The 25,752-nt window shown below is 42.2% G+C and overlaps 1 protein-coding gene across 1 annotated transcript; it reads right to left on the bottom strand.

Annotated features, from left to right (window-relative positions):
• Nucleotides 1–371: 371 nt before the first annotated feature.
• On the bottom strand, nucleotides 372–25,752 carry FAM20B (FAM20B glycosaminoglycan xylosylkinase). The gene is made up of 8 exons (XM_074152173.1): nucleotides 25,667–25,752; nucleotides 17,408–17,938; nucleotides 14,974–15,060; nucleotides 12,586–12,695; nucleotides 11,128–11,299; nucleotides 8,231–8,422; nucleotides 5,955–6,014; nucleotides 372–4,202 (listed from the first exon to the last, which is right to left on the bottom strand). Exons 2-8 carry the CDS (start codon nucleotides 17,782–17,784, stop codon nucleotides 3,971–3,973), a joined length of 1,230 nt encoding a protein of 409 aa, XP_074008274.1. The 5' UTR covers nucleotides 17,785–17,938; nucleotides 25,667–25,752; the 3' UTR covers nucleotides 372–3,970.

Raw genomic sequence — 25,752 nt, 5'->3', positions numbered from 1 at the left:
TCAATATACACCCTTGCTCTGTATAACAAAGCCAACCTATTGGGACACAACCAAGAAATCAGCCTGGGTGCTTGCAGATGCAGGGCCATGGGAAGCACTTTCAAGAGCAAAAAATGCTTGCTCTCTGAAGATCACTTAAAGGTAGATGTGTTCTTCTTTTATGTCACTTTGGGACAGCCTTTCTTCAACATATCGTTCTTTACCAGCAAAGCTCTTGCAAACAACCTGCACGTTTGACCCCATCCTTGGAAATACATAACTGGAATAAATGCCATAGATAACTATTCGTGAAGAAATAACCGTGAAACTTCAGTAGCAAAACGCTCTAAACATTCAGCCCACCACATGTTGGAACAAGAGAGAAAGACTTAAACAATCCATCAATGTTGCTTTATTAAAATCTTTATTCACACAATGTTGCTTTATGCGGAATCTGACCCCAGGGGATACAAGTAGAAAGTCATGATTGCATTCTGTTTTCTTATTAGCAACCTCCATTTGTGCAGCTGCTCCCAGGGGCAATCCTTTGACAGCTCCAAGAGGGGTGTCTGTTTCAAGCATCTTGCTCCAGCTGCCACAGCAAATAAATTACCTTCTTAATAAATTAGTATTTTTCAGTTGAAGTTTGTTTGGCAAGACACACTCCAGTTCATTAGCTGCTGGAAGAGGAGCCGATTTCAGTGTCTCCTCCAGCCCAACTGCTGCCTTCGGAAGGAGGACATAAATAGCAGATGGTTGATGATGCTCTCCTTTTAATTAGTTCTTGATTTCTGTGCTTCAAGCGCTCTGATATTACTAATATCCACAACCCAACCATTTTGTAACATCTGGAGCCAGCGGATTATGGTGTGCACAGTGAACAAGGATCAGAAGTCGTCATGAAAACCTCATTGACAGCGCATAGCACCTGCCTCACAAATGACACTATTTTTCAGAGATTCAAGCAGACCCTGTTTGCATGTGGATGCTGCTTCTTATTTCCTTTGCAATGGTTACAATTGATTTTAAAATTTCTCAGGGTTCTGTATTCGAGCAAGACAACGATCACTGCCAAAATGCCAGAGGTTATCAAAAGGCCAAAATCAGATCTTCCTGATTTTGGGTAAGAGAGGAATTTATTCTTTCCTGCTGCAGAACACCAAGCTCCAGTGGTGTTTACAGTGACTAGAAGCATCATGTCAAAAAAAGAAGAAAAAAAGCAACCATTTCTTGCTTTCTCCTACTGATGATGCCGGACTTCATGCCCTTTCTTTATGAGTAAACTAATACAGTGCTTTAAATCTTTAACATTCATACTGGGGCAAAACTTAGCCCCCCAAGTTCCATCTGACAGCAAAAGCTTCAGCTTAGAGCCCCATGAACAAGCAATACATAAGCCCTGAAAACTAATTTGATTTCATAAAGACAGAATGACTTTTTTTGGAATCCATTATTAAATCAAATGTAAACGATCACGACTGATCATATAGAAATCAAAACATCAAATTTTGGTAGATCCTTACCAAAATATTAAGTGCTTATGATTAAGCTCAAAGAGAAGAACGCTTTTAAAAATGCTACAAGCCACTACACCTTGTGCTTCTCCGTCTCCTCTTTCTGTAAATCATCTTCAATTTCTTGGGAAACAGCTTATGCCAAAATGCCTCATTATGAACATATTCTGCTTCAGAACAAATGCATTCACCAACCACCTAACTGTTGCCCACAGTACTTCCCAATGCTGTCTGGCTCAACCACCGAAATCTGACTGCCAGCCAAGCCACAGGCCAACTCAGCCAGCCAGGGCCCAGAGAGTCCCTGCACGGCTCCTGCCCACGCTCACCACCAGCTGAGGGCACTCACTCCTGCCCCAAGGGGAACCCACAAGGCACAATCCACAACCGGTGGGGTTAAACTCACCGAAGGACCATGGCTTCTAAAGCATGTGTTATATATCAAGTACAGCAATAAACAGGCACTAGCTCAATACCAGTGTCCTAAAAGCTGGCTGTGCATTACAGTCCTGACTAGTAACACCAGTAAATAACTCAACATCCCATCCTAACTGGGGGGGGGGGGGGGGGCTGTCTGTGATGTATGTGGCCAAGTCCAGAAAAGATCTAGAAGAACATAAATCTCAATTTCAGGTAAAGAGTAGTATTCTATTTTCAAGATACTCTGCTCAGGCAATGACAAAAAGACTTCAACAAAATAAATCTGCAATTTAAAAAATAAACTTTCTCACTAACACCTCTTTGATCAGGTACAGCAGCAGGTGCAAGAACAGGAACAGCTCTCTATCAACTGCAGAGCTAGAAAGATTTTGACAGACAAATCAAGAGAAAGGTCTTAAACTGACATTTTGCTGCTCTTGCTTACAAGTCCAATAATACATAATCACTTTGGTAAACGAGTTCTTTCCTTACTTCTAAGGACCATATTGTCTGAACTGAAAATTGATACACAGCTGTTAAATTTGGAAAAGTAATGACGAAGCTGCTTCCCTTCTGGAGACACAAAATCAGACCTACCGCAAGTGTGACAAGTTTTATGGCCACAAGCTCATCCGCAGTGCAGGCTGACGCAGTGCTGAAGGATGACAGCACTACCACAAGACAAGTGCTACAAGTCTGCCCTGAAAAGCCAACTTACACCAACTCTCCTCTATCTATGGCAAAACCATCAGGAGCGAGGACCCCAGGATGACCACCCCAGTCAGAACATCACAGTGGGGATTGCAGGAAGCAGCTGAGGAAGGCAGAAAACTTACTGGAAGTGCTCACAGCTTCACAGCTCAGCCACAAGCCAGGCCTGGTAGACGGTGGGACTGAAAACCTGCTGGTGTCCACAAAACAGCAGCACTGAGCTGTGAATACAAGATCAAGCAGCAGGAAGCGCATCTCCGTATGAGATGAAGAAGAAAGACCACAGCTCAGGGTTCCTTCCACTCTTCAGGACCTTGCCCACGGCTGTGGGTTACTGTGGAAGTCCAGCAATACACCTCTCTTCCCCCAGAGCAACACGCCCAGGTGCCCCACATGAAACAGGGCACAGAGTAAGCAGCACGACCTCACTTCACTTAACGGAACCTGCTTCTAAGGACAGATCCTGTCCTCCTCCTCAGCTACAATATAATGAAGATTTGGTTAATAGAGACACAGGACTGCAAGGATATTTTCTCTACTCAGACCTTGCCAGATTCCTTATAAATGGAAAACAGTGACAGGACACGTAGAAACTTACTTTAACCCCTTAATTACCAAGTGCTGTATAACCACCCTGTCCTTCCCTAGATCTCCAACCCTGTGGATAAATCTTTGATAGGACTTCAGCAAAAACACTGAAGCATTATCACATGAGGCAACCCCCTTTCCCAGCCTTTTATCGAGGAAAAGTCAACTGAGCAGCAGAAGCCCCCTCTCCCACCCCTAATGGCATTCAGAAGAACATCCCACCCCCGGGGGGGTGGCACAACTCTTCAGTCTAATAATTATTTTATTCACCACTTCCTCTTTCTCTAGAGAAGCAGCAAAATGCCTAACCAGCTCACAGCTGATTATGTACAACCCTGAATCAGACAAAAACTCACAAGAGTATACGTGGGGAAAAGAAGGGGAGAGGATCGTACTGTTCATCTCCATTTGTCCCCTCTAGATTCAGTTCACAAATTAGTGTCTGTATTCCACACACTTCCACCAACACCAAGAGCCATTTTTATCCAGTGCAATGTCCACTGCCGGCAATGGACACACCACAATGGCCAAGATGCCATTACAGGTACTGAGCCGTCCAAGGCTCCAGCTTCCCACCTCTCACTGCTGTCAGCCCAAGGTAAAAGCCAGTGTCACCTCTGTTTCTCTGGCTCAGAAGCTTTCTTGTTCTTTTCAGTCCCTCTTGGCCACAGCCTTTCCGAACTGATTGTGCTGTTTTTCTATCGCTTTTTTGTTTGTTTGTTTTTAAAAAAAGGAGTTTCGTCTGTGTTCCACTACAATTACAAATGAGACAGAGTCATCCTGTCTTCCACCAGCACAACATCTGGCCCAAACTGGTCTGTGCACTGCTTCACTGTAGCCAGAATGCTGAGAAGCCGCTGGTCTAGGGCATCCAGATGAGGGTCAGAAAGCACTGGTGAGATGGGGTCATGCGACATAGCAGTTTTTAAGGCAGACTTCAGCACTCCATTCTTCAGGTAATTAAGTCTGTTCCAGGTAGAAACCCGGATGCTGCAAAAGAAAAACAAACACGTCATCACACCACCATCTAGCTGAAGTCCCATCAGCAATACCAAAGCCAACCTCTTGAGGGAACCTGTTACATCAAGAACGGAGTCTTGTAATAAAAGTCGTTTTGGGATGGAAGGGTCCAGGTATTAACTGCATTATATGCAATATTTAAGTGAAACGTGAAAACTGAAGGTGAAAAAGAAAGAATCTGTAACATAATTCTTATGTTATACAGGAACACTTTCAACTGCTAGCAAGGAAGCTCTTCAGTCCTGAGGCCTCCCAGACACAATTTAAAAAGGAAAGAAAAGGAAAGAAAATAACAGTCTGGCTGTTAATTCAAACACAAAACTCTTGTCACCTCAGGAAGAGCATCACTGACCAACAACTAATCACAAAGGACAAAAATCAGTTGACTGAACTGCCAAGAAAGCGAACACAGCAGAGATTTTTCTGCTTCATTGGCCGTTGAACTTGTTCATGTCAGCCCATCTGAAAACTGTCTTGTTCTGTGGCGTCTCTTAGGATTTTCCCCCAAATTTTTGTGGTTTTGCACCACTGGTCTAAACTCTTGGCTTCTGATGGCCTCTAAAGAAACCAGCAATATAAGAAAGTGTTGTAACAAACCTAGACTTAAAACAATTACACGTATCAATTCTTATATGGTATTTGCCTGGCATCAGAAAGAAAGGACATCTGAAAAGCAGGAAACTGCACAGATGAACTTCTCTTATGGTTGCATTTGGGAGAATCTACATGACAAAGACTCCAAAAGATCCTCATAAAGAAGGAAATTAAATATGCACTTAAAATTAATGTAGGAAAACTAAAGAATTTGAAAATCATTCAGTTTAACTGTTCTCCATATGGATTTTAAAAGAATCTCGCAGAATGTAGGCCAGATGTCCTGTAGCATGGATAGAGCCTTATTTAGTGCAAGCAGGGGGTGAGACCTAGGCTTTGTGCAGAGTTCCCAGGTTTCACAGGCCTTGATGAATTTGGGAGACAGAACCTTCCAAGGACAGAAGCTCAAGAACTCTCAACTACATACTTAATTTGGAAGGCTTAAAGGAGTTGATGTTATCTTGAAGTAACAAAGGCAGCAAACGCATACATCAGTATTTTTCTTCCTGGAACATTTATCTATTTGTTACTGAGAATTAGCAACAGCCTGGTGAGAGCGGCCACAGAGACAGAAATCAACAAGTCACAGCCTCTGAAAATAAAATGAACAAAAACACAGCTCACAAGGCCAAAGCAGAAACAAAATCCTGCAAAAAATCTACAAACTTCACTTTGAACGCAAGGCCCTGAGCAGTGCTGCAGGCTTGTTTAGAAAGAACATTTGGAAATGAAGGTAATTAAGTTGCCAGACACGTTGAGTCTTTGCTTCTGTCAGGGAGAACTCAAACTGCGATGTGAACTTTCATTCGGCAGGAGCTGGATGCAGGCAGCTGCAGATGCAAAGTACCTGTCACACTGACTAAGGATTGATTTGAACCAGTGACCTAGAGGTGAGACTACTTCCTATGGTCTACCATCTGACTTACTGTCTTAATGAAAATGTATTTCTCAGCTTCTTGAGCAGTGAAAATACATCAAACAAACATAGTACCTCAAAAAGGCAAAGCACTATGTACCTGAGCGAACATTTTCAGGTTACCAGAAGGCCTCAAACTTTAAAATTATATCGCAAACCTAAGGACAGCAACTGCATAAGTAGAGTGAACAGCATCCCTGCATTTGACTTACATGCAGCACTGATAAAGAGGAGCTAAGATACTTCTTTCATCCAGGGCAGGGTTTCCAAAGCTGAAAAGCAAAATCAAAACCAAGTGAACCAGTCGAACTCCTAATATTGTTCTCAACATCAACAAATTTGTAAAGAATTCAAAAAAAATCAATACTAGGCAATTCCATGCTTCAACAGATCAAATAATTTAAATTAAAATGTAAACAGGTTATGACCAATTACAGCTATAACTCTCAACAGCAACAGCTAATGTACCAGATAAATGGAAGCAACACCAGTATACCTAGCTCTTTATCAGACCAAGGCACCTTAGAAAGAAACTTCAGAGGAGTTTAGAACGTGAGCTGGGGAAAGGAATAATTGGTATTCTGCACATTGAGAGTGGGAGCTTTGCCTGTCTGACACAGCTGGACAGGGAATGAATGAAATAGCAGCCACATGCTGTTTCAGATGACCGAGCTCAGAAAAACATTTCAACAAACAAGGCGATCAACTTTAACATTTCATGATCACACTTTCTAAGAGAGGCCTGCCAAAAAGATTTCATAATATTTCAAACACATCTTTTTTTAATTTTTTATTTTATTAATAGTTTCACCCCCCTCATAACACTGCTTTCAACACAGGACTTTTCCCTCAATACATAACAGTCTAGGAGTTTGACATTATTCTGCTCAAATAATTCTGTTACTAGTAGCTTTAAAACTGGAATAAGCTCCCCAGGGAAGTGGTCATGACATCAAGGAGTGTCTGATGATGCCCTTAGTCATATGGTTTAGTTTCAGGTAGCCCTGGGAGGAGCAGGGAGTTGGACTCAATGATCCTTATGGGTCCCTTCCATCTTGAGATATCCTAAGATTCTATGAAAAACTGTTCTCCTACCCCTTATCTCAAAGGAGCTGAAAGAACTTGCTTTCAAGAACACAATTTATTTCTGGGCCTGCAAAGCCCCACCGGAACGGTTTTCATAACGTTGTAAGCACATACCATAACGAAAGGTCTGACATGACCTTCAACTATCATTCAGTTCCAGTGACTAATACATTAATTTCCTCCTAACACATTGCCAGAGCATTATAGAAAGACATTTTTTGCCAAATTCACCTAAAGCAGTCTGAAAGCAGCAATAATTAAGCAGTCCCAAGGTGGAATGCATCCTGCTGACAGAACTGAAGGCGTGTTACTGAACAGGCTGATGCATAAAGACAAAATACTCAACTCAGCCACTGCAGACAAATTACAAAGGAAGGAAGGAAGGAATCCACTACACAAAAGGCAAACGGCGAAAGAAATGGTAACTCCAAGCCTTGCAGGCTTGATCTGTCTAGATCAGAAGTGTCAACTGCTGTGTACATGTTGTGTAAGCGGTATGTAAAGCCACTGCAGGGCAGAGCCTGGCACAAGAACCACCAGACCTAACCACCAAAAGCTGGTCTATCCACAGAAGGGGAAATTCACTGTCACTGCAGACTGTAGTACCCATCAAAAAAAAAAAAAAATTGGGAGTCTCTGGACTAAATAATGAGAAGTAAAAATACTGGAATAGGTTACCTTTGTTTTTAAGAAAAATTAAGCAAATTGTTATGATTTAAACAAGGCCGTATCTTCAACAGGATTTTTAACTTAAAACTATACCAGCCAACGTAAAAAAATTATAGCAAAAACAGAACAACTCACATTTTAAACACATATGCTTAAGAGTAAAGTCTGGCCTCAAGAAGGACTGCTCATTAGTTCCTCTCAGTTACCACACGCTTCATAATAGAGTATCAGTTCTATCTCCATTTTAAACTTTTAAAGCCAGAGCAGACAGATCCAGAAGGCAGGAAATGCAAATTATTCAGAGACACATTTTGAAGAGATCTACTTTTACTATGGCACTTACTAATACTCCCTAGTAAATAATAAATAATAAGTTTTTAATCTTCCATTAATTAAAAGCATAAAAAGGAGGGGCTTTTCTGGGGATAACAGAGACACAAGCAAACCTTTGAAAGTTACTTGGGGGAAAAAAAGATGATACTGTGCTAATTTGGCTGCTTCTGTAGTTTGAATAAGACTTTGCCCAAAGCAGTGATAGTATCTAGAGCAGCGAGTAAGCATCACACCCTGGTATTTGGTGAGTAATTTCTGATAAGAAGGAAAGCTTTGGATTTTTAGCACAAAAGGTATTAATGAAAAAATTAGTGAGAGAAAGAAAAAACAGAGAGATACAGAGCAGATAAACATGTGCCCTTGTGCTTGCCACTGCCTGGCCACCAGGATTTCCCTTTACCTTTTGGCATTATCCAGGAGAATGAGCATACTGGCTCCTTCATCATCCTGGAAACTCTCATAGTGATGCCGGTCAGCATTCCCAATCAAATAGTCAAAGATGGCGGTGTCAATGATATCAAGGAGACGAGGGCCCGAGTCATATGGTGAAGTCTTCTTCACGGCATCGCAATAGCTTTCATCATACTCCCACCTGGGGGCCATCAAGAGAAGCCAAATCAAATTTTCAAGGAATGCACACCAACGGTATTTATAGCCGCCCCTTTATTTACTTATGAGTGCGTAAAGAAAGGGTGAGTGCAGTGGTCAAGGCTATATAAAGAAGAAAGAGCTAGAGAAAAGTGTTTTATTAAAAGACTAAAACCTGTATTAACACCCTAGCATATGGAGAAAGCTATAGTTTCAGTGCAAAGTTACACATCATCCTCGTACAGAAAACAAGTTGAGAGTTTGCTTCCTCACTGCTCACAATTCAGGAATGGTTGGGCTGCCTCAGGGCAAGATTACCATCATGATTTGCCTCCCTTAACTTCCTAACTAAGGAAGTTCTAACTAACCTAACTATCTTTAAGTACTGTGTCTCTTCCTATTGCCTTGACCTGCTTCCATCAGTCTTACTTTCCAGTGATCCTCTTCATTTTTTCTTTCTAATGCAAATAACCTCATCATGGTTACCTGAGGAGAACACCCTCCTATATGTTCATTCTCCTTCACTCACAGTTGTCTCTTTCCTCCCCCCTTTCTTTTCAGAGTCTCTCGCCTTCTCCACTGGCAAGATTTCAAGCTTCCTTTTTCTCTCCCCTCCTTCTACACATAACCTAGGCATGTGCTTGTGGTCTTATAACGGGGATGCCACATCTCAATTCTCCAAAGCTAGGATTTTAAATTTTCTCATTTTCTTCTTTACAGTTTTCAAAGCTATTCAACACCACCACCAAACAGTCAAGTCTCTGGTGTATATACTTTCCATCTGTCAACCTAAATAACAAGTACATCTATAACATCTTCCATGTAAGGACTGAAACAATCGTGTGCTAAATAGCAGTTAAGTTGGAAATGCCTTAAACCATCTGTGAACTGGAAACAGAAATGGAGGAAACACAAGTTGGAGAGACTTGCTGACATGCTTAAAATTGCAGAGAGTCATAAAAGCAGGGAGAAGATCAGAATTTAACTGCTAGAACTGTCACATACCCCACCTCATCTTCTAGAGGCCTGGAGCCTAAGCTCCCAGTAACCCATCTTTCCTCCAGTTATCCAAATCAGAGTAGTCAAAAATTTATCTTTTCAGTGTTTTTTTTGACACATCACACACTCCTCAAATGCTGTCTCTCTTTTTCATCAAGGCCCAACTCACATTCCAACTTAAAGGACAAATCCACAAGGCAAAAGTCTCTGAACATACTCCTACTTGTACTGCATACATTTCTTTTATGCTACATCCCTCTCTCCCTCAACTGTTTCTCTGTCCTCTCATTTTACTTTAGATCAGTACTTAATCTCCTTGCAACAGTTTTTCAGATATACTATGCTCTCTCTTCTAATTTTCCATTCAGTTTTTCAAGATGGACCTTTCTCCGACATTTATTTCTGATCATTTATATTGTATTAGCGTAGGACTTTGAAGGTCAGGGATTTTATCTATTACATGTCCATTAAAAATTATGTACACTAATGTGACTATATGAATTATGTTCAAAAGGTCAACTCAGACAGAGTAGAAGCAGCTAAATCTGAAAAAAAAGTTCTAGTTATTTTTCCATAATTACCAGACAAAGAAAAAGGAGAGCATGACATCTAGAACATTTAATTCTCCTGATGCTCTCAAAGTGAAAAGCGCAACATGACAAGGTGCAAAACAACAGAACCTTGCAATCCCATCTGAACACGGCAAGAGCAAGTAAGTTTAAAATACACTGAATATCAAACCAGCATAGGTATCCTGTGTAAGCAGGCAATTTATGATGAAAAACAGTCTCTCAAAAAAAGAAGCATCTCCAGAAATTCAGTCAATTCATTACTGCCATTTACCACGTAGTAAACACAGGTGATTCTGACCTGTTGAAAAGGAGATAACATCTGCTGCTCAAGAATCAAACCGTACATTTAATACTCTAAAACAATTCAAAGCCTTTGGATGAGAGATAGTTTCTGAACAATCACGTCATTGGAAATCAATGGATATTTTAGATCAAGGACTAAAAAAATCTCTTTCCATTCACTTGTTGAGGACACAAACTTGGAAAAATTTACTAAGCTCAAAACCATCTGCTCTGGTCATGGCAAAAACGATCTCCAACCCAAATACTCCGACATGTTGCATCTATCGTATAAGATTGCCAGATCCCATGTTTGCCCTCCTCTGAAAGCATTCTTTAGCTGCTGAGCATGGTCACCAAATACTGACGCTACTCAAAGCAAAGTAGAACTTTTCAGTGCCTACCTACTTAACCTAAACCGGCTCCACAGCTCTTGAAACAAATAACAAGGACAATGAAATCAGGTCTGACAGAAAACAACACAGTGCTGCCATATTTTAGTAGGCCACAGAGAGGCACAGTGTCAAAAGAAGATCTAGTGGCACAAGATAAGAGTCTTGGTTTGCCCAGGGCCAAGATTTTTCAGAGCATGGAGTGACTGTACAGTGGAGCTCTGTTCCGGACAAAAAGTAGGAAAAGAACAGCACTTAGTGTTGTGGAAAACAATGAAGATTTCTTTCTTGATTGTTTTTATTTAAATGTCATCCTAGACTTCTTGACTTTTAGTGCCATATCAAGAAAGCTGTCGGCAAAACTCTCAGTTTCGAGAACACTTGCTCCTTAATTAGCCACTGTATTGCAAGGGTACTTCTAGTACAAATAATCATCAATAAAGAATAACCCTATCATGTGCTCATACCTGGCAAGTTTGCCTTCACGGTAAGTCCTACCCCATGGGTGCCGATGCTTCTGAAGAGGCCAGACATCTGGTAGCCACAGAGTAACTGATCCCTCCATGATGTCCCCATCTGCACAAGCTGGTTCTGTTTCCCGACAATAGTAGCACTTCCCATAGAAGCAAGTGTTATTACCTTAAAACAAAACAAAACAAAACAACAAACAGACAGGTATCAAAAGAGTAGAACTTAATCCAAGGGATGCCAACTGAAATTGAGAAGCATATGGTTGCAGTAGAGCCTCTCCTGCAACAGAATTTCACTGCACTTGACCTCATGCTTCCTATCCCTGAGAGGAAGGGCCTCAAAAGAGCATCTAAAAAGACATCTATTAATTCAAAGCAACATTAAAGACTAATATTCAAAGGAGAGAGTAATTATATCTTCTAATGTTTTATCACACTGACAGTTAATACAACACTGCACTACCAACAAGTTTTTCTGATCCTTTCCTAGTCCTTAGGACCTTGGCTTCGCAACCTTAGCACTACTTCTTCCCAGATCCACCCATTTCTTTAGTTCATACTCCACAGAACCGGTGGTTTCAAGGAATCTAAGGAAAGGCAATGAAAATTTCTGAAGCCGTACTTTTCAAGTCAGCATTTCTGCTAGAACACTGCTTAGTTATTTTGGCTGAAATTAGAAAAAGTAAAGTCTGCCTGAAGCAATCTGAATGCAAAGAGTTTGGCAAACTTACTGGGTGAGACTACCAACAGTGCTTGTAAAAGAAATATACAGAGGCATACACATTTATCAGCTGTAATGAACAATCATCTCTAGAGTCTTCTTATTTAAGAAAAAAAAAAAAAAGGAGTAATAATTGGATATTTTATGAAAAGCCTGAAGGAGTTGAGGCTGCAGCATAAGTCATTTCTTGGTGCTTAATCGCCACCTGGTAGGAGTTCACATTAATAATTCCCATTAAGTGTCCTTCACTGCATTATTACTATAAGCAACATATGGAAATTCTGACACATTCACTTATCAGTCACTCAGCAGACTCCGTTGTAGCACAAACAACACCTAACACTGATGCATCGGTTCTCTAAATCATCCCAAATCACCACTGTGTTCACGTTAAATAAAATTCCGTTTTTTTTCCTTTCAGGTCTAATCATAGAATTTTCTAACCACCTCTGACAGCAGAGAGAAAATTCTTACTCAAAAAAATCCCATCTGTAACATCAGCATGAGGGAACACAGGAAACTTACAGAGGGAAAAACTACTTGGAGAAAATGAAATCCTCCTCCCCTGCCAAATGGGGTTATACAAGCGTTACGATCTCTCTTGGCACAGAAAGAGACTTACCAGCTTCCTGTATCATAGTTAACTGTTCCATAACTATGTCAGATTCTCATGGCTCTTTTTCCCATGGAAAAAAGACTGTTCATGGACTGCACAATCCATGAAATCCACTTACCCACAGTCATGAAGGTTCCCAGAAGCTGCTCTGTGGCAACTGGTTTGATCTCTGTACGTAGATTCACAAACCTGCCAACCACCAACGGAGCTCGTCGGAAACCCAGAATTCTGATTTGGGGTGAAAAAACATGACATGAGAATTTGCAACATAGGCAGCAGATCTAAATTAAAACAAAACAAAAACACAGTCTCCATGCCATTGTCTGAAATTGAGATGACCAAGACCAAAGAATAAAGTTGGAACCCTGCAGTGACCTCCTCTCTTCTCCAAGGCAAAGTAAAGAAACTAATTTTTTTTAAGTGCCTGGATGTTAAACTTGCTTTATAGGCCATCAGTGACACTTCTTTATTAAAGCATTTATGGCAAAGCAACACAGGATGCACCATCCTCCAACTTTCAGAAATCAGACCTCATAGCAGAAATATCCATCATCTGTCTTGCGTACAAGGCTGAAGCGGTAACCATACGGCCTTTGGGCTGGTCACCTGGAAAGATCATTTATAATTTGTGGGAATTACTATCTGTTAAAATGTTATGTTTAAGCCCAATTCAATTATACCAGAAAGTAAACAATCTAGGAGTTATTTTGCTTGGCATGAGGGGGGAGAGGGGAAGAGAGAATAGTAGAACAAATCTTAATGCCTGAAGTGTCTGGAAAAAAAGAGGAGTGGGAAGAATAATCATAGAACTTGCAGTCACAATGTGATCCAGGTTCCACTCCCATGTCTGCCACAGTCTTTACTCTGTGACCACAAATGACTTGGGTATTCTCAATGTAGTTTTAACAGTGTTTAAAGGAGAAGCACAAACATCAGTAAAATGTCACCCCCAACTCTCTTAATGTACCCTTTCTGGTAGTCTTTGCATCTCAGAAAAAGAGACTGAAAAGGTACTGTCCCTTCTGCAAAAGGGACAATCCATATTCCACAGAGATACTGGGAGAGTCACTCTAACCTGTACCTGTATTTTCAGACCCACAGCTGAAAAGCCACTACCCTGCATAGCGCAGCCTCCCCATTAGTGCTAAACATACAATATAATTCAGATCCTTCTTGAAACAATATCATCCTCAGACAAAATATGTAACTGTCGCCATTCAAAACAAAGGTACACGCTAAAGTTAGGTGGACAGGTAGCTTCTGCTAGGTATTCTAGAAGAATACAGAGGTCCATATCCACAGAGACAGGAGAACAGTAAAAAGAAACAAGCACAAAACTACAACCAAATAGACAGCATGGAAGAGCTAAGAAAGAGGGGTTTGGACTCTGGAAAGAGGCTTTGAATTGTTGCTTTACAGTATTTGATCGTTGCATTTTCAGGGAAACTGAAGTCTACATGCTTCTTGAAAGCACAAATGGACAACAGATATCTGGCTACATCATCTTTCTTTGGTCTTAAAATACTCTGATCTTGGCCCACCACCTCAAGATTGCAACAGCAGCAATGGGCATTACACAACTATTTATCACCAAACCTTCCTAGAATTACTAACTTCCATTGCCTGTGCAATGAGTTCCACAGATGAATTAGTACTAACAAACATATCTTTTACCACCTATGAATTCAGTCACAGTGACGAGCCTCTTATTTATGTACTGAGAAACCTCAGTTTCAGTTCAACCATTCTATTCATTATTATATTTTTCCCTCCCTATTCCCCTTCTCAAGACTAAGTCTTTTCACGTAAGAATTTTTCACATCCTTAATTATCTGCAGAAATCTTCTCCAAAGTGCCAACATAGTCCTCTTATAATGAAGAGACCAAGACTGTGCTCATTTATTCTAGGCGAAACTGCACCTCCAACTCATACTTTATAACTATTAACATTCAGTATTTGGTATTTTCTGTCCAATTCTTTGTACGTCCTGTAACTTTGTTTTTCTTTAGATAATTGCACCTCCAGTTCAGGTCCATAAGACCACCTGAGTACTCCTGAATACAGTTAATATATGAATAGCTGCTTTTCCTCTAGGATGCACTGATTCATATTTAGGCTAGACTAAATAGTTAGTCTAGACATTAGACTTAACTTTTTAGTGTACTGGACATTAACTTAACATACACATTCAGCATTTCAGACTCTTCCACAGGATTTGGCTACACTCTTCTGTACAATATGAAATATCAGGTTTTTTGGTACTCATTCTCCTTTTCAGATTTCTTAAAGAAATCTTAAATGTTAGAATCTTGCACAGGTCTTTCAAAATGAAGTTTTCACCAAAAAAAAAGCTAATAATTTTTATTTTTGGTTTCAATGTGATACATTGGCAGGTTTAGAAATAGCTCATATCTGAGGTGTATTCTTCAAGGGGCCCTTTTTTCCCCAACTCTGAAAAAGTATTTACCAGAGAGAGTAAAACCAGGTAACCCAGTAGTTCCATACCTATCTAAGTGAAAGGCTGCCACTTCTGCGTTGTGTCTGTCGTAGCCGGCATATGGTTCTCCTTCCACTACATAATCTCTGGCATATCTGTAATTGAAATAAGTCAAATAAAGTGATTCATGCAGGATTCACATCAACTCTGCTGTTCAGAGTAACAAGTGCAATAACAGTGCTAGGTTAAACAGACTCCGGGTCACTTTCAAAACAATTGCCAACGGGAGAGAAAAATTATTAATGAGATTAAATAGCATACGGACTATTAAAGTAGTAAATAAGGAGGAAAGGTCAGTAATGTACAGTGGTCGCAAGAGCTTGGGAAGTTGTGCCCATTCAAACTAATGAGTTTTAATTCAACCATATGCCAAGTCACATCTAAGAACAAAGAGCACATACCCAGCTACAGAACAGGGGACTATTTGTACTGGAAAGCAGCAACTCCACAAATGATTTTGGGCTTAGAACAGATTGTGGATTAACATGAAAATACAATCTGATATTGTGGAAGAAATGCCAAACGCAATCTTTAGTAACTAGAAGATCAGCAAGCATGAATCTGACGATAATACTGGATATAAAAAGACCCTTTATTCTGCTGGAGAAAAGACATAATGAACAGCAAGAAATAGAAATTAGACACTCATTACAACAACAATGGTATATTTTGGTGAAATGGTGGGCTTTTGTTTCTTTTTCTTTTCTTTTGTAATAGATGTTACTTAAATAGTCAAGGCAAACACAAACTTCTGAGATTCATGGCATTTCAGTCAGGTCTAGATGGTGCTTAAGAAACATGCTTCAGATGAGCATAAAATACCACAATTAGGCTGGGTCTCGAGGAATTTTGAAATGAGACAGCTAACCCTAAGAATATGTCCTCAAAGTCAGGTCTTTTGTATGCACTTACACCAGGCTTTTGAAAACATGGTCACATTTTGAAAGCTGCAGAGCTTAAACTTATTTGAAAAAAACCAACCCACTTCTCGCTTCCATACACAGTAGGCATCTAGTCCTTTCTAGAGCAAAGGTGGCAAAACCAAGGGAATTCATTCTTCTTCCCCAACCACGAAGTTTTCTTAAAACGGTTTTTAGTAGTAACTTTCACATACCTTTCCAAAAAACGCTAGTTAAAGAGACTATCTTGCAATGACAGAACAAAACTCTACCTACAAACCTAGCTATTCAGCAGTCACAAACAGAACCTGGGTCTACCAGTAAGGCTAGGGCCATACTGTCTAGCACTCCTATAAACTGTCTAGCGTTCCTATAAACATTCCCAGCTGCGCATGTCCTTGATGGAGCATAGTCACTGTGTTCTCCTGCACAGACATTCCATTATGGGAATGTAATTTAATGCTCAGTGAAATGCTTTACAGCACTCACTTATATAGAAAGCACTATAGAAATGCCATGTCTTGTTACTGCATTTATTGGACAAGCTGCCTGTCGTACCACCAAGACTTCTGTGTGAAAGGTTCACACTGTTTAACCACAGCCGAGCTCCGAAGTGAAGCTCTAGCCAGACCAGTAATTGACCACACAGAAACAGGCCTACAAATTCAAGAAGCGGAAGGCAGATTTTTTTTCTCATTCTCTAATAATTCATTAACATGACAGGAAAACTTCATGCTTGCTCAACCCATTACCCTTTGCAGAGAGATGCACTCATTCCATGATGACACCACTTTACATTTGCAGTGCACTCCATAAAACACACCTGCCTTACTTTTTTTTACATTTTTCTTTCTCCTCCTTTTCCCCAAAGGCAAACAGTTCAAAAAGCTTTACAGTTGTGCACAGGACTTTTCATAAATGTTCAATCATGTCAAATTTTCCTGTGGATCACCACAAACAGAGGCCATACCAAGGAAGTATCGCTACTCACCCATTCTTACGTTGCTTCTCCAGTATTCACTATTGGCAGACAGGAAACTCAGGGGCTTTCACTCTGACCTACCAAGCCATTTTACAGCCTTCATGCAGCTACACCAGACACCCAGATCTACTTTTAAGATCACTGTCAACCTTCACTCCTTCCCTGTTCTTGAACTGCATTTTGTCATGGCAGTTTGACATGACCCTTACTCAGAAAGATCAGGCAGACTTGTCCCACACTGCCAGAACCTGCACTTCCACAATCAGGCAAGTACTGCTTAGAAACATCAGGTTCAACCAACGTTCCCTGGGGGCTGAAGACAGTGATTATTCTTTTAACCTGAAGACAGGCTGTTTGAGCATCAAAGCTATACAGCCTGAGAGACGTTGGCACAGCAATCTAACATTACTAGATGATCAGCAAGGCTCTATGCTGTCTGTCTCACAAATAACAGAATGGTCTTTATGTATAAATTTGTAACTTAAACATTAATGCAACAACATGGAGATAAAGAAAATACATAAAGCAGTTATTAATTCAGTCATTGAAGGTAATATTTACCTCTTGGGTTTGAAGACAACCTTCTGTCCTCCTTCAAGTATTAGTAAAGCTTTCAGTTGGGTCCCTTTGTATCCCACATCAGCTTTTATGATTTTCTTTGTTGTCATGGCATGCATAACAGCCCCTAGCTCGGGTGTCTCCTCGGGATACACCTCCCGGGGCACCACCCATTGGGCGGCAATCTCCCAAGGGGACTGCAACGTATGGTCAAGCCGAGGGTCCAGTTCTACATGGAGGCTTGCCATCATACGGTGAAAGGCGCGCTGGTCCTCCCGGTTGGCAGCTGAGGTGTCCAAGTTGTCAATGAGGAAAACCTTTGTGAAAATGAAGATGACAAGGAGGATGGCCAACAGCACTACTCGCTGCTTTAGCTTCATGGTGACCTTCAACCCTTCTCCCCTGACTCTTTCTTCCAAGTGTTACAGGAAGTCTATTGGAGATCAGGGTGAGGAAGGGGATGTTAGTTAATGAATTTCATTCATAACTTGCATTGTGAAAGAGGTATCACCACTGAAGCATCTTCTGGTACCCCTAAAAATAAACAAAACACAAACTTACAAAACTACATTCCTGCAGATCACACCAAACTCTAAATCAAGTTTATTCTTGGAACGTAAGTCTGCACTTATGTACACTTGTCTCCTAAAGCCCAAACGTTTCTATTTAAACACATGGGGTTTGCTGTCTTCCTGAAGCCTTTCAGTGATCTGCAAGAAAAGGGAAATTGCCTGATAGCATCTCTACAAGCTGAAATTGTAGCAGCTGCAACTACCATGGGCAAGACTTTTGCAGAGAATTGTATTTTAAGTTGATGGCTCCAATTTCACAAACACTTTTCCATTAGCAAGAGAACCCATGACCTCTGGTCTCCTAAAAATTTGTCCCTCAAGAGAAAGCTCCCAGGTAGATTTTCCAACATCTGACAACTGCTGAGAACACTGCACAGCCCAGTTTCCTGAGAGTACGAGGCATAAGGACAGAATAGACTTTATCTGTTTATCACCTCTCATTTGCTGCCACTATAATTTACACATCTTCTGTCCATTCTTAAAATAAAAAAAAAAAAAGAAGGGGGATATATTTCGTTCCTTGCCATTAACTATGTATCTTCTGCAGTCAACTGTAAAAACAATAACCACAAAAAATATACAAAGTATCTGTAATCTCAATACCAAATTAAAAAGGAAAAAAAAAACCCCAAACACTAATACTGCCTCTTCTCAGAAACCTCACCTACAACACAAAGACACATCTGTGTTTCTATATTTACAATGGGCTGGAAGACATGTCTCACCCCTCAACAAGCCTTTGCCACTACAGTGTTAGCATATAAGGACCACATAACACACAGTTAATCAACTGTGTTTCAATTATGATGACAGAAACGATCTTCACAATATTAGTTGCATGTAGTCAAAAATCAAATGGAAACAGATACTAAGGCACGTCTCTGAGGTACGCTCAGAGCCAACAGAGATTTCTCTCTGCACAAGCTATGCTAACCATGAAAACCACAAATGGCACCCTGAGCTGTGCTAGGACTAATATAGAAAAGCCTTCTCATGCGATTTAACAATAAGCGTATAAGCCAGTCATTATTAATCATGTCACTGGAAAAACAAGCTACACGGGCTAAGTTAATTTACCAGCAGTAGCCAAAGGACAGCCAAACTATGACTTGCTGGCCAAACAGATCACAGTCATCTTCAGCATCTCTGTGGACATGGTGCGCTGCCTGCACAGGGAGTCACAAGGGGTATGATGGTTCCGAGGGGCCTGAGCATATCATTGAGGTACACCTCCACTAAAGATTAAGGCTGAGGCAAACAGCAGATGAGAGTAAGGCACATCCTTTGGGCAAGTCCTCAGTGCAGAATCAGGTTTGGCACAGTATAACAGTATTAGTATAAAAGCACATGCAAGCCCAAGAATGACTCCACAGCACCTTAAGTAAATTTATATTAGGTCTACAGCAAACTCACCCTACCTCCCAGCTACGTGGCTCTCCCACCCTCCCAGGCGTCAGTGTTAGCATTCATACAATGCAAGATAGTGCAACGATCCAGGTAGACAACCCATCCAAACATTAACCACCTTCTTTGGTTTGATTGTGAACCACTGACTATTGTTACTTTTTGAGCCAACTCACAGTTTATCATCTGACTACCAAACACCACAACTGGTGCCAGTCAGAGAGACGAGGGGGGAGGCAGCACAGCAGCTCCAATAGTGGGAGATGACCCAGCAAGTGTCTACAAAGCCCACCTATCTACAGTGGGGTACTTTAACCCACTCAAGTCAGCGCTGCCACCTAACGAACAGCCCTGCCCTCCACATACCTCCCACCTTCATGCAATGAACTCCATGAAAGATCTGATCAGTGTTAAAGCTTGAACATTTAAATATATTCATTTTTAACTTCAGTCCTCCTTCACCCAAATCTGGTTTCCAACACAGTTGCATAAGCATTTGAGGAGGGCACACCACGAGGCCAAGAACAAGTGTTTCTCCTGGCAGCAGCACCGGCGACTACGTGTGCAGGTAAAACTACAGCCCAACAAAGGATAAGCAGCCGAACCACTTAGGAACAGTCACAAAGAATTCACCAACAGGGACAAGGAAATTCAGTAACAAACTGTCAGATCTTCCTATTTTCAAAATCACTCCTTTCAGCACAGTGACCAAACTGAGGATCACTCAAACTTACAGGCAACACGCTCTGATGATGCACAAGCATGGCTTTTCGCCCACTTTACCATCTGATTTTTTTTTGCTGTCATTGTCCCACCTCAGGTAACAGCTCAGTTCAGTTTGGCCCTTCCCATTTTGCCTCTTAAATACTTCCTACAAAACCTGTCCACTGAAGCAGGAAAGAAAGTGAGCGTCTCCTAATGACAATGAGTTAAAGCTGAAATGTGAACAAGTGGTTTAATGTTAATAGCAATCACTTACAGCAACATAAAAACCTCATGAAGGGTAGGGTGAAAGAAGGCTGTCAAGTCTCAGAGATCCTTCAAACTGGTACTATGGTCCCCTGTTAACTACGTAATACTGATTTTAGTCTATTGGAAAACAAGTGCTTGTGCAACAAATCACATGTTTATATGGAAATTAGAATATATTATCATCTCAGTTCTGTTTAGGCAGCTTGCATTTCTCCAAACAGTACATCAATCAGCACATTACAGACTGCAAGCTCGAGGATGAGAAGCGCAGACAAGGCAGATGCACCTGATCTCTGAGCCCCAATTCCTGCAAATATACAATCAGTCAACTCAGAGAGAAAACCCTAAATAATAATATTATTCTTAAATCTAAGGACACAAGCAAAACAGATCAGGCTATCACTGTCCAGTCTCACTGGAATTTTATCATTTCACTTCTTTAAAATTAATAATTCTAAATAATTTTTAACATTGCTGTTGTCATGATCTGCTTCTTTCATTTTTAAAATCCATTAGAGTTTGTAAGAAGTTACACAGAAGAGCACAGCTCATTTCAGAACTGTTAATCCTCATCATGAGTTATGTATACATAGGGAATTATAAAATGGTTTGGGTTGGAAGGGACCTTAAAGATCATTTAGTTCCAACCCCCCTGCCATGGGCAGGGACACCTCCACTAGACCAGGTTGCTCAAAGCCCCATCCAGCCTGGTTGTGAACACTTCCAGGGAAGGGGCATCCACAGCTTCTCTGGGCAACCTGTTCCAGTGTCTCACCACCCTCAAAGTAAAGTATTTCTTCCTAATATCTGACCTAAATCTCCCCTCTTTCAGTTTAAATCCATTACCCCTTGTCCTATTACTACAATCCCTGATAAAGAGTCTCTCCCCATCTTCCCTGTAAGTTCCCTTTAGGTCTGGAGCTCAAGCTGGGCGCTCACTTTCCTAGACTGATTTTCATAAATGCTGAGTATCTCTAGGGGTATTCTTTTAGGGGGAGGGAGGGAAGAATATAACTAGAGCCACCACTTAAATTGAAGGTCATTTACTTAGTTTATCTTTTGTGACTGCTTTGAAACTAATTTTGGCTGAAAACCTCCAACAATGTAGACAGAACTTACAAAAAATAAATATCTGCTATGAGACTTTTCAGTAATTCCCTTAAGTGAACACCCGATCCTCACCAAACATTTCTCAAGTTATGCAATTACTCCCTGATTTTGCTCTCTGTAGCTTTAAGCAGGTGAGTCTACTCTGACTTTTTACTGGCATCTGCCGAAATGAGTCATCAGCTGCTTTTCTCCAACAAACAACAAAACACCCCTGAGGTTGCTATGCAATCGATTTCACACACTAGCTGCAGAGCCCGCACATTACTCTTTAGGTGCCAACATTATGGTCCCTGCTGTACGAGCCAACGAAAATGAATCCCTTCATGAAGTTTACCACGGAGAGCAAGAACTTAAACTTTATTGTTTTAAATTGAAGATGGCAAGAGTGACAGTGTTGAGGTGTTTTAAGAAAATATTTACAGTTCTGGATGAAAGTAATTTGAAGAAAAGGGCAAGTTTTTGGAAAAGAGGATTATGAAAGCTGAGGAAGCATGGAGCTGGTCCTGGAATGAGGACAGAGATGGGAAAGGTGGCCACAAAAACAAATGAAATAATAACAAACCCCCAAAATCTGAAAAAGGGGAAAATATGGTGAGGTGTGAGCAGAACTCTGTGGAACAAAGGGCAAAAGGGTCTAGGACAATGACAAAAGTGAAACCAGGGATAATCTCAGGAGGCGGCCCAAAAAGGAAATAGTTCCAGAAACAGGCAGAGGTGAGAGCATAAAGCAACAGTCTTCACACTTGACAAAAGGGGCAGAGAATAGCTGCTTACTTCTACATAAGAGTTGTGGGAATATGGGATGCACAAAATGATAGTACATGCTCTTTGAATCTGAAGGCATCAGAGGAATGTGGAGTCGCAAGATCAAACCCATGCCACATATAACTTTATTTTTATATAATAAAGCTAGAAAGCTACTACCTCAAAAATACTTGTGTACAATTTACAAAGATTTTGTTATGCTCCAAATGACAAATGATGTCTGAGGGCAGGCAAAGGTTTAGTTTGTTAGCACTAGTACACAGAAAATCATAGCTCAAACAGATGCCAATCTGAAATAAATATGGTTAAGTATGCTCCAATTCCTGTTTAAATGCACGTTTTCTCTTCCTAAATACACTATCCCTTTTGGGATCTCCTATCAAAGGGTCTTTAAAAGTTCTCCAGTAAATCCTGGAAAATGCCTTGGAGAAACAGTATATACACTAGTGACATTTTCCTCTTCCCAAAACATACTTCAGTCTCACCAGATCAATCTTTCTTCCTCCCCTCCCCTCTCCGGCCAACCCCTCAGTAGCTCGTGCTTTCTTTCCCTCTCTGCGTAAGCCTTGTTATTTCAGTTTTCACAGGCAGGCTCCCACAGCCCTTTGCTTAGATTTTTCAGACTCATTCTGTCACTTCCACTCTCTGTATGCTGCCTAGTTTGTGTATGAGTTTAGTAATCCAGTGCACAAGGCTTCACACGTATTTACACGTCTGCTATTTCTCCATCTCTTTTTCTGTTAAAACCCCCATTGTCTATAAGCAAGATCTTTGCAAGAATCTATGCTCAAACTTTCCTTTCCACACGCATAACTACATCCCTGGCCGAGAGCTACAGTGTAGATAAAAAATGAAAGATTACAAGCATTTTAACCACTACACTATCTATACTTAAAACTGTAAAAGTCAGTAAATGCCTGACATATTCTCACACTTCTTCTGAGAGAAGTGAAATCATCTTGTCCATCCGTCTGTCCACCCTGTCCCATTATGTTCCTCAGGAACTTTAGAATCCATTACCTACGGTTCTGCCAAATTTACCAGGGGAATACATCCACGAGCTTTACAAAAACAACTGGCCGGATGGAGGACAGACAGCCTCAAGAAGCCAAGGACAACTTGGTGTATATCCTCAATCTTTACCAGCAGCTGGCTGGCGACTTTGCAAACGGGAACACCTGGTTCAGCTGGCTTCACACATAAGGATGGGGCAGATCAGGACACAGGTGGCACCCGGGTGCCATCCCAGGGAGAGGGAGGCTAGCGGGGGAATGAGGGTGGTAGGGGACAGGCAGGAGTTACTATGGGAGAATGTGGCCAGTCCCCAGGAAAACAGGCTTCCTTAATTCTTCCTTAATTCCTTCAAGCACCATTTCCTATGGAAACAAAGTTTATATAATTGCACTTTGCACTGGTACACTTTTGGATTCATTGGTTAATTTCAACTACATCTGAGAGATCAGTAGATGTTTTAAAAACAGAATTTATGTGTTTATTGGAAATTGGCAGCAGGTGAGCACAAGGGGAAAGGCTGCAGTGTTAGCTCCATCTGGGCAACCAGCGTGCGCACAGCTGGTATGCGGAGGAAGCTGGAAACACCATATGAGAGGGAAGGAATTAAAAGTACTATAAAGTTGACTGCTACGGGACATGAGCAGGAGCCAAGGGTACCAAAGCATAGGGTGCTGGGACCTAGTCGGAAAAAAACCCAAACCACATCAGTTTCACTACTAAGGGAACATCTCCCCTTTGTCCCCATCCCAGCTACTGAAGTTGCACCTGACCATTGCGGGCAGATACGCAACCACACTAACACGAGCTGGAAGTGTTTTAGGGAGCCTTGTTTAACTTGGAAATGAAGCCAAAGCAGTGAGAAAATTCTGTAGTCTTCCTTCTTAACTTGATGTTCTTATGTTTATCCAGTTCATACTTAGGATGGGCACCAAAAACTCAAACAGGGTCTGTATATCCATCTGACATTTAGCAACAAGACGCCTGTCCCTGTCTCTGCTATAAGATAGCACTAACCAATCTTCCCCGCTCTCAAGAAGAGCGGCAGTGGCCGACAAAGCAAAGGAGAAGAGATTTTGGTATCAGAATTGAGCTGCAACTTTGTTAACGTGCAAGGAAACAAAATCCGCCTCACCCTCCTGAGATTTTTGTACTGCAAATAGAGACAAATCTTGTTGCAACTAAGTAGGTCAGACTTAAGGACCTAAGGGGTGCATGGAGTCGTTTTCAAATTAAAATAAGACCACAGTATTAATACCCTGCTCTGTAATAAGTACTAGGTGGGATCTATTCACATGGAATTCACTGCCAAGATGAGAATCTACATTTTACACTTTTCTCTTTGCTCAGACCCTAAAGCGTGTACGTATATTGTAGGACCAGGGCCTCAGCTAGCATAAACCAAAACAGCTGCACTACTTACACACATCTGTATCCAGAAAGGGTCTCAAGACACATGTCCTGTAAAAATGGTTAAACCCACAGCTTTGACAATTACGGCCAGCATTTCTGCTCAACAATACACATCTTATTTTTTCCTAGCTGGACAATGACCTTAGCCAAGCTGCAAGTGGTACTCTGTGAGCGAGACCATTGTGCAGATGGCTATTCACAAGCACGAGTACATGGTTAGGAAGGCAGCAGGCTTCACAGCTGTGCAGGGCTCTTTTCCCATCCTAAAGCAAGCATCCAGAAGAGGAAGGAAACGCAAGAGCACACATAAACATTCACATCTGCGATAGCGATGTCCGTGAAGTCCTTAACTGCCTACAGATGAAACGGGGAGGTATTCTGGGAACCTGACCTTCCACAAATGGAAACCGTAGAGGTATTTCCAGCGAGGCAGATCTGCTCAGACCGAACATGCCCTACGCGCTGGTGGACCTGGCCGTCCGCATTTCGGCGCGCTGCTACCAACGGCCGCGGAGACCCGCGGCAGCGCAAGCCAGAGCGGCACAGCCGGAGCCACGGGAGCCCCCCTCCTGCTCCCCACCGCCTCCTCCTCCTCCCCCTCCTCCCGTGGGGCAGGTCGGCGGGAGGCCGCCGCTCCCGCGCCGGGCCCGGGCCCGGCGGAGCAGCTGCGCACCTGCGCGGGCGCCGCGCGCCCCTGGCCAACGGCCGTAACGGTTCTAACGGCTCCTCCCTCCCTCTCCGCGGGGCTCCTCAGCCGGCACCCAGCCCCTCAGGCGGCCACCCCGGCCCCGGAGGGAGGCGGCGGTCTCTGAGGACAGACCCCGCGGCCCCGTCCCGCCCCAGGCCGGTTTCCCCCGGCACGGCGAGGCGGCAGGGGCGTGCCCGCCCCTCAGGTGCCACCGCCCTGCCGAGCCACGCAGGCAGGAGCGGCAGCAGCTTCCCCCCAAGCTTCCGCCGCCTCACGGAGCGCCCGGCGGCCCGCACCGGCGCGTCCCCCTCGCCGCGCCGCACTCACCCCGCCCGGCGCCCACGCTCCATGCCCCCAGCCGGCGCCGCCGCCAGCCCCCGCCAGCTCCCCAACATGGTGCCGCCCGGCAGCCT

This window comes from Numenius arquata, chromosome 8 (assembly GCF_964106895.1).
Source record: "Numenius arquata chromosome 8, bNumArq3.hap1.1, whole genome shotgun sequence".
NCBI lineage: Eukaryota > Metazoa > Chordata > Aves > Charadriiformes > Scolopacidae > Numenius > Numenius arquata.
The sequence above is the reverse complement of the archived record's forward strand: the minus strand, read 5'-3'. Positions and strand labels throughout refer to the sequence as shown.

What these genes read in the sequence shown, in the direction of transcription:
- FAM20B (XM_074152173.1), bottom strand. Translation starts at nt 17,784, where the DNA reads ATGAAGCTAAAGCAGCGAGTAGTGCTGTTGGCCATCCTCCTTGTCATC. An exon ending in CTCCTGGATAATGCCAAAAG is followed by an intron (nt 6,015 to 8,230) that starts GTAAAGGGAAAT and finishes TTTGCTTTTCAG; the next exon opens with CTTTGGAAACCCTGCCCTGG. An exon ending in CCTCTTTATCAGTGCTGCAT is followed by an intron (nt 4,203 to 5,954) that starts GTAAGTCAAATG and finishes TTTCTTTTGCAG; the next exon opens with CATCCGGGTTTCTACCTGGA.